The sequence below is a fragment of the Thunnus maccoyii genome, chromosome 13, assembly GCF_910596095.1.
Source record: "Thunnus maccoyii chromosome 13, fThuMac1.1, whole genome shotgun sequence".
In the NCBI taxonomy this organism is placed as follows: domain Eukaryota; kingdom Metazoa; phylum Chordata; class Actinopteri; order Scombriformes; family Scombridae; genus Thunnus; species Thunnus maccoyii.
This window is the reverse complement of record NC_056545.1, coordinates 21,820,003-21,834,576: the sequence shown is the minus strand read 5'-3', so window position 1 is coordinate 21,834,576 and position 14,574 is coordinate 21,820,003. Positions and strand designations below refer to the sequence as shown.

The following is a 14,574-nucleotide window of genomic DNA, read 5'->3' as shown; positions in this document are numbered from 1 at the left end:
GGGAGGGAGGTCTGAGGGGCCTGAGGAGAGAGGTCTGAGGTGCTGCAGTTGGACCCTCGTGGTTGCAGTGAGTGTTTCTGTGGCCGCTGCCTGGCTCTTCAGGAGACTCCAGGTTCGCGTTCCACAGGAGGGTCTTGTCACCAGACCAGGGCGAGATAAGTCTAAAACACTTTCATGTTTAATGTTTATGTATTGTCTTTTTTCGTCTTGGTCTATGTATACTTTATCTTAAAAATAGATTTTAGTGATTTGTCACCCTGCCAAGGGCCCATTAAGAGGCCCCTCTGCCTCCCTCTGTTGATAGAAATGGTTCTGACCTGCCTACAGCTTGTAGTGGTCCTTATTGATTGATGTGTATTTTGATACTGTGTTTGGTTAGTGTGGCGTGTACTGATTGCTGTGTGTTTGATACTGTGTGCAGTGTTTCTCCGGGTGTGTGCAACGTTTATCCTAATTCACTTGCAGTGCTGTGTGTTGCAGGGTTGTAGGGTGGCCACCTGAGCCTATTAGGGGTTGACCTCTGTGGGGGGTTTTGCTTTGGGGTGTCTAGTTGTAGTTATAATGACTTTGTATCTTCGATAAAGGCTAATTTTTTGTACCATATATCTGTCTGTGTGATGAATATTCTCGCCTCTGACACCAGACCAGGCTGGGTTATGAAAGGCGGTGGCAGCCTTACGCTACCTTAAAATCTAAAGATCTAAAAAATCTAAAAAAAAAAAAAAACAACTTAAGTTTATTACAGTTTAACATCCTTGGCTTCCAGCTTAATTGAATGGTTGGTTTGAGTGTCAAAAATAATACTCTTTTTTCCAGAACCCTGATGTATACTGACATTTATAAAATAGATGTTTAGTTGTGTCTTCATTTTTTACAGAAATCTAATTTGTGTATTTACTTTAGTGATAAAAACATATACAAACCATATACATTATATACAGTGTATGTTAAACCTCTGCAAGTTGTGTGATCCTGGAGAATGAATCCTGACATCTGATTGGCTCTGAGCATTTCAAAAATGTGAATCCCGCGGACGGATATTGTGTCGCGATCAGCCGTCGTCGGTCACTTCCGGTTACATGACGACGACGACGACGGCGTTGATACAAAAAGAGAGAAGGAAAACAGGAAAATACCTTTTCTTGGCGAGAACAGTGGAAACTTAATAGAAATAGCCAGATCTGTATCGACGGATTGCTTATGTTGCGGCACAGCTAACGATCGACCTCGAGTTAGCCTGGTCGGATATCGTGCGAGCGGAGGGAGATCACAGATATTTGGAGTTTATTGTTCCTCGCTTGCTGCTCAGCTCCCTCCAGCTTCCTAAGCTATTTCGGTGCTGCCCTACGCTACCTAGCCGAGCAAGCTACCGTGTGTGTGTGTGTTTGCGTGCTAAATTAGCAAGCGGCTAGAGAGGAAATAGCGCCGTTAATCCGTTCAGTTTGCAGCTGGACTTCGCTAACCTCTTCTAGCTCAGTGACATTTATTTGGGCGAGAATGGCAACGTCGGCTCTGTACGCCTGTACGAAGTGTAACCAGCGGTATCCTTTCGAAGAGCTGTCGCAGGGCCAGCAGCTGTGCAAGGTTTGGGAGTGTGTATGTGTTTGTGTATGTGTGTGCGAGACACTACAAACAATCCTGAGTTTTAAGTACTTCCAATGTGCGAGTGTTATTGCCGACCGGGTGTCATGTTGTAACAAGCAGCCAGGCTCAGATTATGTAACAGCTTATATCTTTCCAACCTGTAAACACTGTGCTGTTTGTTAAGGAGTAATAACGCTTCCTCACTATGTAATTACAAGCAGAATATTTATCCGCCAGACATTAGAATTATACCTTTAATAATTGCCATTAATGTACATACTTGCCAACTTGTTGCTCAAAGCTTCAAATGTACAGACTTTTTTTTCTACTAGAAGAAACTTATTCTGGGGGATCTCTCTCTTCCTACTTTTCTTTACTTCACTCAATCTGCACTGATTCTTTTTTTATCAGGAAGAGCAGACCAATGGACAGTTTTATCACTCTCTTCAAGCACTTCAGAGAGTCCTTTTCTCTCTGACAAATCAGTTTTTTTTTATTTGCACAGGAAAGTTAAATCACAGGGTTGACTGATGAACACTAATACAGTTACAGTTCAATTTCTCTATCAAGAAATTATAAATATTTGAGAATGATGGTTAAGGTTGCAGTTGTCCAATAGAGGTTTTTTTTTTATTTGTGCTTATTTTTCCCTACGTTGCCCATAATTTGTTGGGTTGACTGACACAGAAGCAGTTTGGTGTATATACAACCAAATTGTCAGGTGTTGGTACTTGCACAGATGTTGTAGCCAAGAGGATGTTACACAACAAACATCAAGTCATGCTGATAGAAACAACAACTAATGAGGCAGTCTTGTTTTTAGTGTCTAGTGGATATCATACAATACCACAATTTACACTCATGAAAACACCTGATATTCATTTGTTTTGTCACCACAGGAGTGTCGCATTGCACACCCGATAGTGAAGTGCACATACTGCAGATCTGAGTTTCAGCAGGAAAGGTGAGACACATGCGACTTAAGACGAATTTCAGATTTTATTTGTTGTAAAATTGTGAATTTCTTTGTATTTTATGTGATTTGCTTAGAATGTAAACCCTTATTTATTCTTTACAGTAAAACCAATACAATCTGCAAGAAATGTGCCCAAAACGTCAAACAGTTTGGAACAGTGAGTTTCTCCCGAAGCGCTTTAACTCTAGTTGTATTTGTTGCTTCCATTTGTACTTGCTGCATATTTGTTTAAAGGCGCATTATGCGTAAATTGAACTTTTAACACTGTCTCTTGTCTGTCTTTACAGCCCAAACCCTGCCAGTACTGTAACATCATTGCAGCTTTTATTGGGACAAAGTGCCAGCGTTGTACCAACTCAGAAAAAAAATATGGACCTCCACAGACATGTGAGCAGTGCAAACAGCAATGCGCCTTTGACCGCAAGGAGGAAGGCAGGAGAAAGGTATAAACCAGACAGCATACTGTCTAATTTAGCAGCAGATGTATAACTGAAAGTTTTATGAGCTACTGTTGTTGTCTTACAGGTGGATGGGAAACTGCTGTGCTGGCTCTGCACTCTGTCCTACCGCCGTGTCCTGCAGAAGACTAAGGAGCAGAGGAAGGGCTTTGGCTCCTCCAACTCCTCGTCCTTGAATGAGAAAGACCACCACTCCAGACCGCACCATCATCACCACCACCACCAACACAGACACAGCAGTTCTCACCACAAGTATGTCCTCCGTTGTGTCACTTCTCCCTCCGTTCCCATGCTGCTCAATCAGATTGTTCATTTTTTAACACAGAATAGTGAGAAGATTTGTGTTTCGGTCATATGTTGATATTCACTAAGCTAAATTATCTTTCACAGGCTGAGTGGGAGCTTGAGTCCCGAGCAGGAGCAGGGACTGTGGAAGCAGAGGTAAAACTTTCCTCCTCCTTTGATCTGCAGCGTGTACATCAGAAAACAGTGCATTGATGGAGTTTTTGGGCCCAGATTGACTTGTTGATTTTCTTTGCAGCCATAAATCGTCTTCAATCCAGAAGGAGACTCCAAAGAAGAAACCAAAACTGGAGATGAAGCCATCCAACGGGGACAGGTATGATAACTGTTTGTTTGGGTAACCATCAGGTGCAATTCTGACTTTAAAGAGTCATTCCCTTTGGCATAATCCTGCCTACATCTTTCCTCCACATGTTGACTACCCCTCTCATTACTGGCTTCATGCTCTCTCTGTTCTCCCATCAGTAGTTCCATCACCCAGTCTATGGATTCAGGAGGAACGGACAACTTCATTCTCATCAGCCAACTGAAAGAGGAAGTTATGTCACTGAAGAGACTTCTGCAGCAAAGGGATCAGACCATTCTAGAGAAGGATCGTAAGGTAGGTTCATCAGCCTCATCCGACCTCCAGCTCTAATGAATCAAAGATGCATCACTGTCGGTAGCTTGTTTTTGTTTCGAGTATTGATTATTGAATTCTACTCCAGCTCACAGAGCTCAAAGCAGACTTTCAGTACCAGGAATCCAATATGAGGGTCAAGATGAACCAAATGGAGAAATCGCACAAAGAGTCTATGGAACAACAGCAGGTAGGAAACTACATACACACACGTGTTGTGTCGCCAGTGCTCATTTGTACACCAGCATGTGCTCAATAATTCCCACGTCATACTTGACTTCCATTAAACCTTTGTTGTGGAATATCATGTGAAAATGCTCTTGTGTTGTTTTTTTTTCCACCACTCTAAAACATCCCCAAGCTAACGAGTGGATGTTACAAAAATTGTCAGCATCTCCTTATCTCCAAGCTTTACCTACCTACCCATCTATCCATCTATCTATCTATCTGTGGAGAAACAGCACAAATGCAGATGCATCCACACAGGTGTACTGCATGGTACAATTAAGCAATTAACACCCAGTCATGCTCTATGGCATGTATAAAAATGCTGAGCAGACCCAGTTGATTCTGATTTTGTATCAAGACAGAAAGAGAAAAAGATTTAAGTGACTTTTGAAAGAGGGTTCATTGTTGAGGCATGGGTGGCAGGAGCTTCAATTGGCAGGTGTTTCAATAGGAACAGTGACAGAAATGACATCGGCATTTAGATCTATGGGAGTGACATCAGTAAATAGGGTCGGAAAATGTGGTCAACGGCACACATTTGATGACCATGATGCTCGTGCATTAGTGTGATATGTAGGGAAAAACAGAAGAGTCAATGCAGGACGTGATGAGACTGTCAGCAAGAACAGTCCGTTGACGATTACATAGAGAGGGATATTACAGTAGGATTGCAGTGCATAAACCCCTCATTACATTTATATATTTATTGGTACTGTGTACAGTGTTAAACATAAATGTTACCGTTTAATATACTCTACTGGCTAGCATATAGTAAATTTTCATCTGCAGTCCCTTCGGCAGGTCAAAATTAAAACATAAAAGCAAGATAAGAAACTGTACAAAGCAAAAAACACACAGGACACATAATACAAAATACAAAGCTACACACAATAGCACATCACACACACTCATAACATCAACTAGAAATGACTAATGTATGTTTGTCCAATTTAAAAACAAGACTATTTGCATTCATGAGAAGACCACGAGATAAAATGTAGAGCCAGTGGTTACAGAGCTGAGTAGCTTTTAGCAGACTTTTTCGTAGCACATTTGAAGGATCCAGTGGTGCAAAAACCATAGGCACTGGTCTACAGAGATGTGGAAAAAGTGACATAGTCAGATGAGTCATCCTTCACCATATTCTCGACAAATAGGCGAGTGCATGTGTGGCGTACACCAAGAGAACGGTACAGGTCTGAATGCTTGACCCCTACAGTGAGGAGATCTGGTGGCTCTGTTATGCTTTGGGGGGCATTTTTCTGGCATGGTTTGGGTCCACTTGTCCCCTTAGAAGAAAGGGTCACTGCAAATCAATACAAAGTTGTTCTGAGTGATCACCTTTATCCTATGATGAAACATTTCTATCCTGATGGGAGTGGTCTCTTCCAGGATGACAATGCCCCCATTCATAGGGCAGAAGGGGTCACTGAATGGTTTGATGAGCATGAAAATCACGTGAATCACACGCTATGACCTTCAGTCACCAGATCTAAACCTAATTGAACACCTATGGGAGATTTTGGACTGACATGTTAGACAGCGCTCTCCACCACCATCATCAAAACACCAAATGAGTGAATATCTTTTGGAAGAATGGTCTTCATCCCTCCAATAGTGTTCAGAGACTGTAGAATCAACGCTAAGGCGAATTGAAGCCGTTCTGGCGGCACGTGGTGGCCCAACACCTTACTCGGACACTTTATGTTGGTTTTTCCTTTAATTTGTCACCCATCTGTATATAAACTGTAGTCACTGTATCTGATTTTAATGACACTTTTGTTTGTTGATTAATATATATTTTGGGAAAATGTCATATGTCTTAGAAGCTTTTATGAGTTATATTAATTTATAAAAGTTTGTAAATTAGTTTGGTAATCAGTTCAATTCACTATTGGGGTGATGTGCAGGTTTCAAGGAGGTGTGGTGAATTGCTAAAGCATGTCCTAAGTTTGAGTCCTACCCATTTGTGACATGCCACTCTTTCTTTCGTCTCAGTTAAATGTCAGTAGAAGTAACCTCGTGCTAAACTGGTCCCATCTAAATTGACATTCCTGAATTTTTTCCAAGTATAACTTTCGTTTGTACATGAAATCATATTGGATTATTTTTGTTTATATATGCAAACATCTTTATTGGAAGTCCAAAATGACTCAATGTGCCTGATAGGACAATGCCTGAGAGTAGACACACCTTTCTCTGTAATTTTAGTGACTGATTCATGATTCGTAATAGAGAAACAATTAACATCACAGATGTCTTCTGTTAACTTTGTTCAGCACACAGTGTTCTGAACACCATGCCCATCTGACTATTGCTCAAGATATGATTTTAGTTTATAGGGTTACATAACATTACAGAGGGGCATGTTGTAGTCGCACTGTTCAACAATCCCTATCTGTTAAATCATTGAATGTCATTGAAATAGTTGAAAAATCTACAACCATCTTTTTAAGTCTTTCCTCCTGTAGCTTTTTGTCAACAGCCACCCAGTTTTTGCACGCAGCGTCCAAACTGTGGCTGTACTATAAAAAGCACTGCAGGCTCAACGTTTTCAGAAATACCCATGTGATCTCAGATCTTTTTTTTTTTTTATGGGCAACTAGGGGTGCATGTTATATCAGCTTAAATCATGTATCACTGTTTGGTTATTACTTAAAAATGCATCAGTGCTTATATCAAAATTGTGCTGGATGTGTCAGTGTGATAAATGGATGATGCACTCATTGCATAAGTTCACATTCTGTCATGGACACAATGGGTGCGTCAGTTGAGCCATTTCCTGGCATTAACCTTTTTAATATGGTTGCTGTTTTGTAAGTGACCCTGAGGCTGATATGCTCCATATGTTTGATGCACCAAAGGTGCTGTTGAGGAAAGTCTAAAATGGGTTTAAAGCCTTTAGCTTGTAGCATCAGATGAATGACTAGTAAGTGGTAAAAATAGACACTCATTAACTGTAATTTCCTTAAGTCAACTAGTTTGTTTGCTGCCATTTAAATCACAAGATTTCAGGTTAATTGTAGTGTTCAGTATGTGGATTTTACAAAAGCTTCCACTAAGGTATCAAAAAACTGCAACCGTATGCATAATTTCTAACACTTTCAATCATTTATTTCCACAGGCCAAGAACAGAGAGTTGATGAAACAAGTGGCTGCCCTCTCAAAAGGAAAAAAGTTTGACCGGACAGGAAGTTCACTGCTGTTGCCCTAACAATAGGCCGGCCAGCGGGTAACAACACAGAGCGGCTTCATTGTTTTAACACTGTGACAGTCTCCCTCCTGTGTTTCCTCATTGCCATCAGCATCGATTACTTCTTAATTGGTAAAGCCAGAGACCATGTTGTACATGGGAATCAATTGTTGAATCAAAGAACAAGAAACCTTTCTCTAAATGTCAACATATTTTAGATATTTTATGGCAACTTTTCCACTGGATCGTAGGGTGTGGCTTTGGATGGAGGATGGAGCCCTCGTTTTTAACACTGCCGGGCCAAAACAAAAAGCATGGTGTGCATATGTGGATAGCATTCTGTCGACTCAGTGTATCCACTTAACTTTTATGGATGTCATGCAATTTATTTATTCAACTGTATTTCTTAGCTTTTTTATTTCCTCACAACATACTAAGAGAATATCCCACATTTTGGGGGTTTTCTTCAATAGCAATTAGTTATATTTTTCTAAATGGATGAGATTGTGGAAGACACGTTCTCCTTAACGGAGACCCTGCGCAACTTTACAATGTATGCAAACGTGGGAAGGGTGACCACTGAGCTGCTGCTCGACGCTAGAGAACTCTCTCAGTAACAATTCATAAAACAACCAATGAACATTTTGAAAGGCTGTTTGATAAAGAGACACCTCTTGGCTGCCCTCTTTCTCACTGTGTGACAGCTGTAGTGCTTTGCTGTTTCTCTTTAGTGGAACGATTGTAATACTGCATGATTTTACTGCCAGATACCAGTTGGCGTTGTGGTCAGACTTCTTTATTTCCCCCCTTTTTAATTAGTTTTTTAAGAATCACTTGTAAATGTATTCCTGGGATCAGCCATTGTATTTAAACTATTGCTTGTATCTGTTTTAGTGAGTACAGTATGTGTATGGTAAGGCCAGTTGAAATTAACATGTCTGTAGAAGATGCTTTTTAAAGGAACACACCTTTCACCTTGCATTATTGGACTGGTTTCATACTGTGGCGTCCAAGATCACTTTTGTACTTTTTTCCAAACCAAGTGTTTTAAAACTATTAAAACTGGCTAAACTGTTATTGTTGTTTGGTTTTTTTTTTATATGTAGCTGTTTAACTGTTTAAAATGTATCTCAGATGTTTAGGACCTCTATAGTTATGTCATAATACTGCAGATTTAGGAATATGTTGCTTCCATACAAACCATTTTCACCACTACTTAAAGTACATGACATTAGTTTGATTTCACAATACACCCTGTCCTGTGAATGCTAAGGTGTGTGCTTGAAGAGAGCATTTTGGTAAATATCCACCCAGATAAAAGTCAGATTACAGTGAATTTGTTTTCATACTGAAACCTGTTGACCAGGGAGTAGATAGGATAAAATCTCTCTCATATGTGATACACATCACCAAGTCAATGAGTAGTCTTTCTAAAAGGGATGTATTCTACATACAAATAACCCACAAGAGGATTTATGCATACAATCTTTTGGAGTAACTGGTTATGGTGAGTTATTATTTTCTACATGCGGAAAATTCCACTCCTTAAAGAAACAGTGGAAACAGTTTTGTGGATTGGAAAAGTGTAAGTGTCTCCACAGACAGACTCTGTCCTCAGAGAAGTCTGCAACCATTGAGAAAGATCTCAATGTCTTTTCTGAGCTTGTGGCAGGCGCCCTCAGTTAGAAACCACATTTATTAAGTGTGTTATGGATAGATAAAGGAAACCCTATAATTAATTGGGGAGCGATGGTTGCATTTGTAGTTTTAATGGGCCTCACTAGTCACAGATGAGGGGTTAAAGTTAGAATTACTAAACACAAGTAAAAACAGAGTTGTTGAAGATGTTGGTGTGGCCCTGCATGAAACATATTGTTTATAATCATTTGAAAAATAGATGACTAATTTATTGAATAGAGAACATAAACTATTAGTTAGCTACAAAACATAAAATGCATTACCAAGGAAGGACAACAATTAAAAACTGTGAAGAATAATAGGGAAAACAGAATTTGAATGTTTGACCTTGTACTGTGCGGCTGGTCGGTCTCAGTCTTAATAAATTTATCAAGCTCTACTAATTAAAAACCTGCATTTCCATTGCATCTCTCTAACCTTCTGTTTGTTGTCCACAAGGACATATGCGTCCAGGCATCCCCCCTCCCTGTTTTCTCCTTGTTCGTTCTTTTCTCTCAGGCGTCTCTTTGCTGGACCAACACCCATCCTGGGACCACTCTGCCTCCCTGCTGCCATTTCCTCTCTCCTGTGTGAATGATGTCCTGTCTCTCTCTCTCCTGTATGAATGATGCCCCCTCTCTCTTTCTCTCTCTCTCCTGTGTGAAACTTCACTTCTATCTAAAAGGATTGGCTCAATAACGCTTTGAAAAATTTTAAGCCAAATCTTTATTGGGAGGTTTAATTAGAGGAGGACTTTTATTACACTGTAATAAGCTCTACAAGCTTTATCTGCCAATGCACTTAAAACCTTGACAAAATGCCTGAAGCAGCGATAGTTCAGCCTAGGTGTGTATACTCTGTTGTATGACTCAATGTTGTCCCTCCCAAAATAAAATGATATTCATTAGTTTATGATCCTGCTTTTTTTTTTCTTTTTTTTTTTAAATATCATAATTTTAGTTTTATCTAGATTTGCTCTGATCGCTCAGTTTTGCTTAACACAGTAATCATGGATCCCTTGTTCTGTTTGTGATAACAGTAATAGATCATCTGCATAAAAAAGACATTTAACTTTGTTTCCTCCTAAGTCAAGTCCTGGGGCTGGAGAGTTTTCAAGTAGTTTTGATAATTGATCAGTGTATATGTTGAAAAGTGTTGGGGATATAATGCAACCTTCATGGACCCTGTGACATTGTTTGAAAAATTCTGTAATTTTTTGTCCAATTTTTACAGCACACTCATTTTCTGAGTATTTGCATTTAATTAAGTCATATATTTTACCTCCAATACCATTTTGGAGTAACTGATACAAAAAAAGATTGTGCCAAATCGAATCAAAAGCTTTCCTGAAATCAAAGCAAGCATACATTTTTCCTTTATTTTTTTGGTGTACATATTTTTGGATTAAGAGTATGGAGAGTAAATATGTGATCTGTTGTTCTATGTTTGGGTATAAAGCCAAGTTGGGATTTAGTATGTTGCTTTCAATAAGGTAGGACAGTATTCTTGAATTTAATATACTACAAAATAGTTTCCCCAAATTAGAATTTACACAGACACCCCTATAATTATTGTGATTAAGATTGTCTCCGTTTTTAAAAAGACTAATCAGTCCCTTGTTCCAAATGGCAGGGTATATGCTTCTTTTTAATACCAAATTTAATCATTTTAATACAGCCATTTTAAGTTTACTGCTACTGTGTTTCAACATTTCTGTCCTGATACCATCAACAGCACAAGCCTTTACATATTTAAAATCAGCCAGTTTTTTCTTGTAGCTCTTCCATTGTAATTGGACTGTCCAAAGCATTTTGGTTGTCCTTTATTGTATTTTCTAATCATTTCAATTTGTCAATTGTGGACCTCTGATGTGTGTTTAAACCATAGCGTTCTGGATTTTGATATAAATTTGAGAAATAGTTTTTCCAAACATTGCCATTCTGTATTGCAATGCTGTTGATAATGTTCTTGTATTGTTTAAGTGCTGTGTGGTATTCATGGTGTGATTCTTGGTTTTTAGGGTCATTGTGTTTCTTGTTTGACAGGTTTCTGAGATTTCTGAAAAAGGAACATTCACTGTCAAACCATTGTTCTTGTGCTTGTTATTTGTTTGATTTGGGGGTTGGTCTTTTAATTTTGGACTCTTTTGCCAATTTCATAAATATATGATTAGAATCATTTGTGGCCAGATTTATGTTATCTTTGTTTATCGGGTATTGTTTACATAGAAAGTTATCTAGCATGTTTTGGATGTTAGTGTTGTTAAATGATTTGGTGTAATCAGTGAGACTTTTCTCTGTCTATTTGTAGTGTTTTGGGAGACGTAGCAGGTTGTCATCAGGGGTATGTGTGTGGATATGGGTCTCTAAAGTACAGTGTTATCTGATTGTGGTCTGATATGGGATGTTGTGGTAAGACTGTGAATGCATTTATGTTTCCTGGATAAAGATCTGTGATTGCATAATCAATGACATTATTTCCCAACACAGAGCAGTAGGTAAACCTGCTCAGGGAGTCTCCTCGTGTCTTACCATTAACACTGTATAATCCTAGGGCTTTGTAAAATTTCTTTTCCACTCTTATTCACTATACTATCATAGCTATGCCTTTGTTTTGTAACAGGAGGTTGGTATAAAGGAGATACATCTAAATGATTATTGCCATCTGTATCAATAAAATCATTCTCCTTGCCAGTTCTGGAATTAAAGTCCTCACATAACAATACAGAGCCAAGCGACTGGAAATGAAGTATTTCTTTCTGGAGTTTATGAAGATATTCCTCTGAATAATGTGGGGAGCTTTAAGGCAGTAAATAGACAGCACACAAATAAATATCTTCAGTGTTTTCGAGAAGTCATCTGCTGATCTTTAGCCAAATATGAGTTTTCCCTTTTTTTACTGGTGATATATATTTGTGATGTTCCAATTTATACCAAATAATTATTCCCCAGATTGTCTTCCATTTTTTATGTGGGAATATTTTAAGGAGGGTTCAGTATAGTTACTTGGACAGTTTGAAGGGATGTTGTCGTGTCTCCATGTTAATTAGATTGATGTTGTTTATATAATCTATAAATTCAGGATTTGTAGTCTTCAATCCAAAAGTTGAAGAGATCAATCCCTGAAAATTCCAACTACTAACTGAAAAAGATGCTGTTCTCTCATTTAAATATGTAGTGCTTCACAATGAAGTATTCAAGATACAACCAAACACATTTGACTTTAACGTATTAACTTTGTGACAAATGAATAGATAATGTCTCTTAACTGGTTTTGCTCTAGAGGAATCTTTGTTTTGGAAGCAACTGCAGTGTAGGTGTCTCTGTGTGGGGAGTTCTTTGGGGGGGGGGTGTATGACTGTAATGTGACTGTGGCTGTTTATGAGGATGATCTTCCTGTTGTTAATACTGTCGCTGGTTCTGCCACTGGTGATGACAGCTGTGATCGAGGGGGCTGCTGCTGCTGCTGGTGAAGGGCTCAGTGAGACTGATGAGGGTGGTGGTGAGGGTATAGCCGCTGATAGTGGGAATGCTGCTGCTGGTCTCTGTGGTGCTCCTGGGGAGGATGGGTGTCTCTCTTGTGCTCATGGATATTGTGAGGGTACCTTTTGTGCTCATGGAGGGAGTGAGGGTACCTTTGATTATCCTGGAGAGAGTGGTGGTATCTCTGGTACCCCCGAGAGAGGCGGGGGTACCTGTGGTGCTCCTGGGGAGGCTGTTGGTCTCTGTGTTGCTCCTGGGGAGGGTGAGGGTACCTGTGGTGCTCCTGGGGAGGGTGAGGGTACCTCTGGTGCTCCTGGGGAGGGTGGGAGTACCTCTGGTGCTCCTGGGGAGGGTGAGAGTACCTCTGGTGCTCCTGGGGAGGGTGGGAGTATCTCTGATGCTCTTGGGGAGGGTGGAGATCTCTCTGGTGCTCCTGGAGAGTGCGGGGGTACCTCTGGTGCTCCTGGGGATAACAGGGGTAATGGGGGGGTTGTGTGTGCATATTTTGAGTCTGTTGTCTGTTTCTGAGGGCTTTGGAGGGGTGGGTGGGCCTAGAGTCAGAGGGGTAGAGGATATTGAGGAGGTTGGGGGTCTAAGAGGGAGGGGAGGGATGACTTCAGGGGGAGTTGAGATGACATCTGAGTGACAGGGAGTAGGAGGGTTAGTAGGAGTGGAGTAGGGGGGGGTAGGGGTTATGGGTTGGTGATGATCCTCTTCCTGTAGTTCTTGCCTGGTTCTGCTTTGGTCGATGCTGGTGATTTCCTCCCTTATTGTCCAGAGCATCATCCTTAGCGATTGGTTAATCTCCTCCAGCTCTCATGGCCTGTTGTAGTTTTCTGATTTGGTCCCGTTGCTGGAGGATCAGAGTGTGGGTCTTGTTTTCTGGTCAGTCATTGGAGGTTTTCTGATGCAGGCTGACAAGAGTTCTCTCTCTGAACTCCATGAATTCCCTCTCCAACACTGAAAGTCCTTCTGTGAGACTCTTTCTTGGAGAATCTAGGGGTGGTCTCAGGAGAAAGAGTAACTGAGGGGTTGTTGGATGTGGTGAAGCTCTCTGTCTTGTTTGTGTTGTCTGCCTCAAAGTGTGCTGAGCTTTCCCTCTCTTTCTTTTCAGCCTCTACTTTCATGCTCTAGAAATTATGTTCAAAACTATCCAGGCAGTTTTCAGATCCTTGGACCATGACTGTACCATTATGATAAACATTAATAGTCAACATTGGGCAGGATGTGTCTCCAGCTTCATAGACAGAGATTTGTCTTCCTTTGCTATTTCAAGTCTTCTTTGTGTGCATGAAGGCTTCTGTGAAAGTTGTGTGCCATGCATTTGGTTTGTGTGTGAAGAACAGTAGATTTGTCTTTACTTTGTGGTTTTCTGTTATTGTAAAGTCTGCAATGAGTGTCTCAGGTGACTCCTTTAGGATGTTTAATTTGAAAGTCTTTTTTCCCAACAGTTTTGGTAACGTAGCAACCTCTCTCTCCTGTGTGAATGATGTCCCGTCTCTCTCTCTCCAGTGTGAATGATGTCCTGTCTCTCTCTCTCTCTCTCTCCTGTGTGAATGATGTCCTGTCTCTCTCTCTCCTGTGTGAATGATGTCCTGTCTCTCTCTCTCTCTCTCCTGTGTGAATGATGTCCTGTCTCTCTCTCTCCAGTGTGAATGATGTCCTGTCTCTCTCTCTCTCCTGTGTGAATGATGTCCTGTCTCTCTCTCTCTCCTGTGTGAATGATGTCCTGTCTGTCCCTCTCTTCTGTGTGTGTAGTTTCTTGTCTGTGTATGTGAGTCTCCCTTGTGTGCATGTGTAGTCTGTCCTCTTCTCAGGTTTCCATGGCAACAGAGGTCATTTGGCTCAGGTCCTATTCTGTTTTTGGCGGTACCTGGAAGTTGCTCAGCATCCTCTTGATCACAATTTTCATACATATTATAAATCTTTTGTAATTTTGTCATCTTCTTTTCCATACTCTATTTCTATATTTATATCTAATCTTATCTTGGTCTATTCTGTACACACATCTATTGCATGTCTGTCCGTCCTGGAAGAGGGATCCATCTTTTATT

General features: G+C 40.4%; 1 protein-coding gene across 2 annotated transcripts; it reads left to right on the top strand.

The window, feature by feature from the left end:
* Positions 1-1,034: 1,034 nt before the first annotated feature.
* On the top strand, positions 1,035-8,438 carry fam76b (family with sequence similarity 76 member B). Of its 2 annotated transcripts, none has more exons than XM_042432044.1 (10): positions 1,035-1,584; positions 2,484-2,548; positions 2,663-2,717; positions 2,848-3,003; positions 3,086-3,270; positions 3,409-3,459; positions 3,560-3,637; positions 3,790-3,922; positions 4,029-4,130; positions 7,293-8,438. In XM_042432044.1, the coding sequence occupies exons 1-10, from the start codon at positions 1,498-1,500 to the stop codon at positions 7,380-7,382; spliced, it is 1,002 nt and encodes a 333-aa protein (XP_042287978.1). In that variant the 5' UTR covers positions 1,035-1,497; the 3' UTR covers positions 7,383-8,438. The 2 variants fall into 2 exon arrangements, with proteins under 2 accessions (XP_042287978.1, XP_042287977.1); XM_042432043.1 differs by having other exon boundaries at positions 1,037-1,584; positions 3,787-3,922.
* Positions 8,439-14,574: the final 6,136 nt, after the last annotated feature.

Coding starts and splice junctions, on each gene's coding strand:
- fam76b (XM_042432043.1), top strand. CDS start 1,498: ATGGCAACGTCGGCTCTGTACGCCTGTACGAAGTGTAACCAGCGGTAT. Junction 1,585..2,483: donor AGGGCCAGCAGCTGTGCAAG/GTTTGGGAGTGT, acceptor TTGTCACCACAG/GAGTGTCGCATTGCACACCC. Junction 3,271..3,408: donor CACAGCAGTTCTCACCACAA/GTATGTCCTCCG, acceptor TATCTTTCACAG/GCTGAGTGGGAGCTTGAGTC.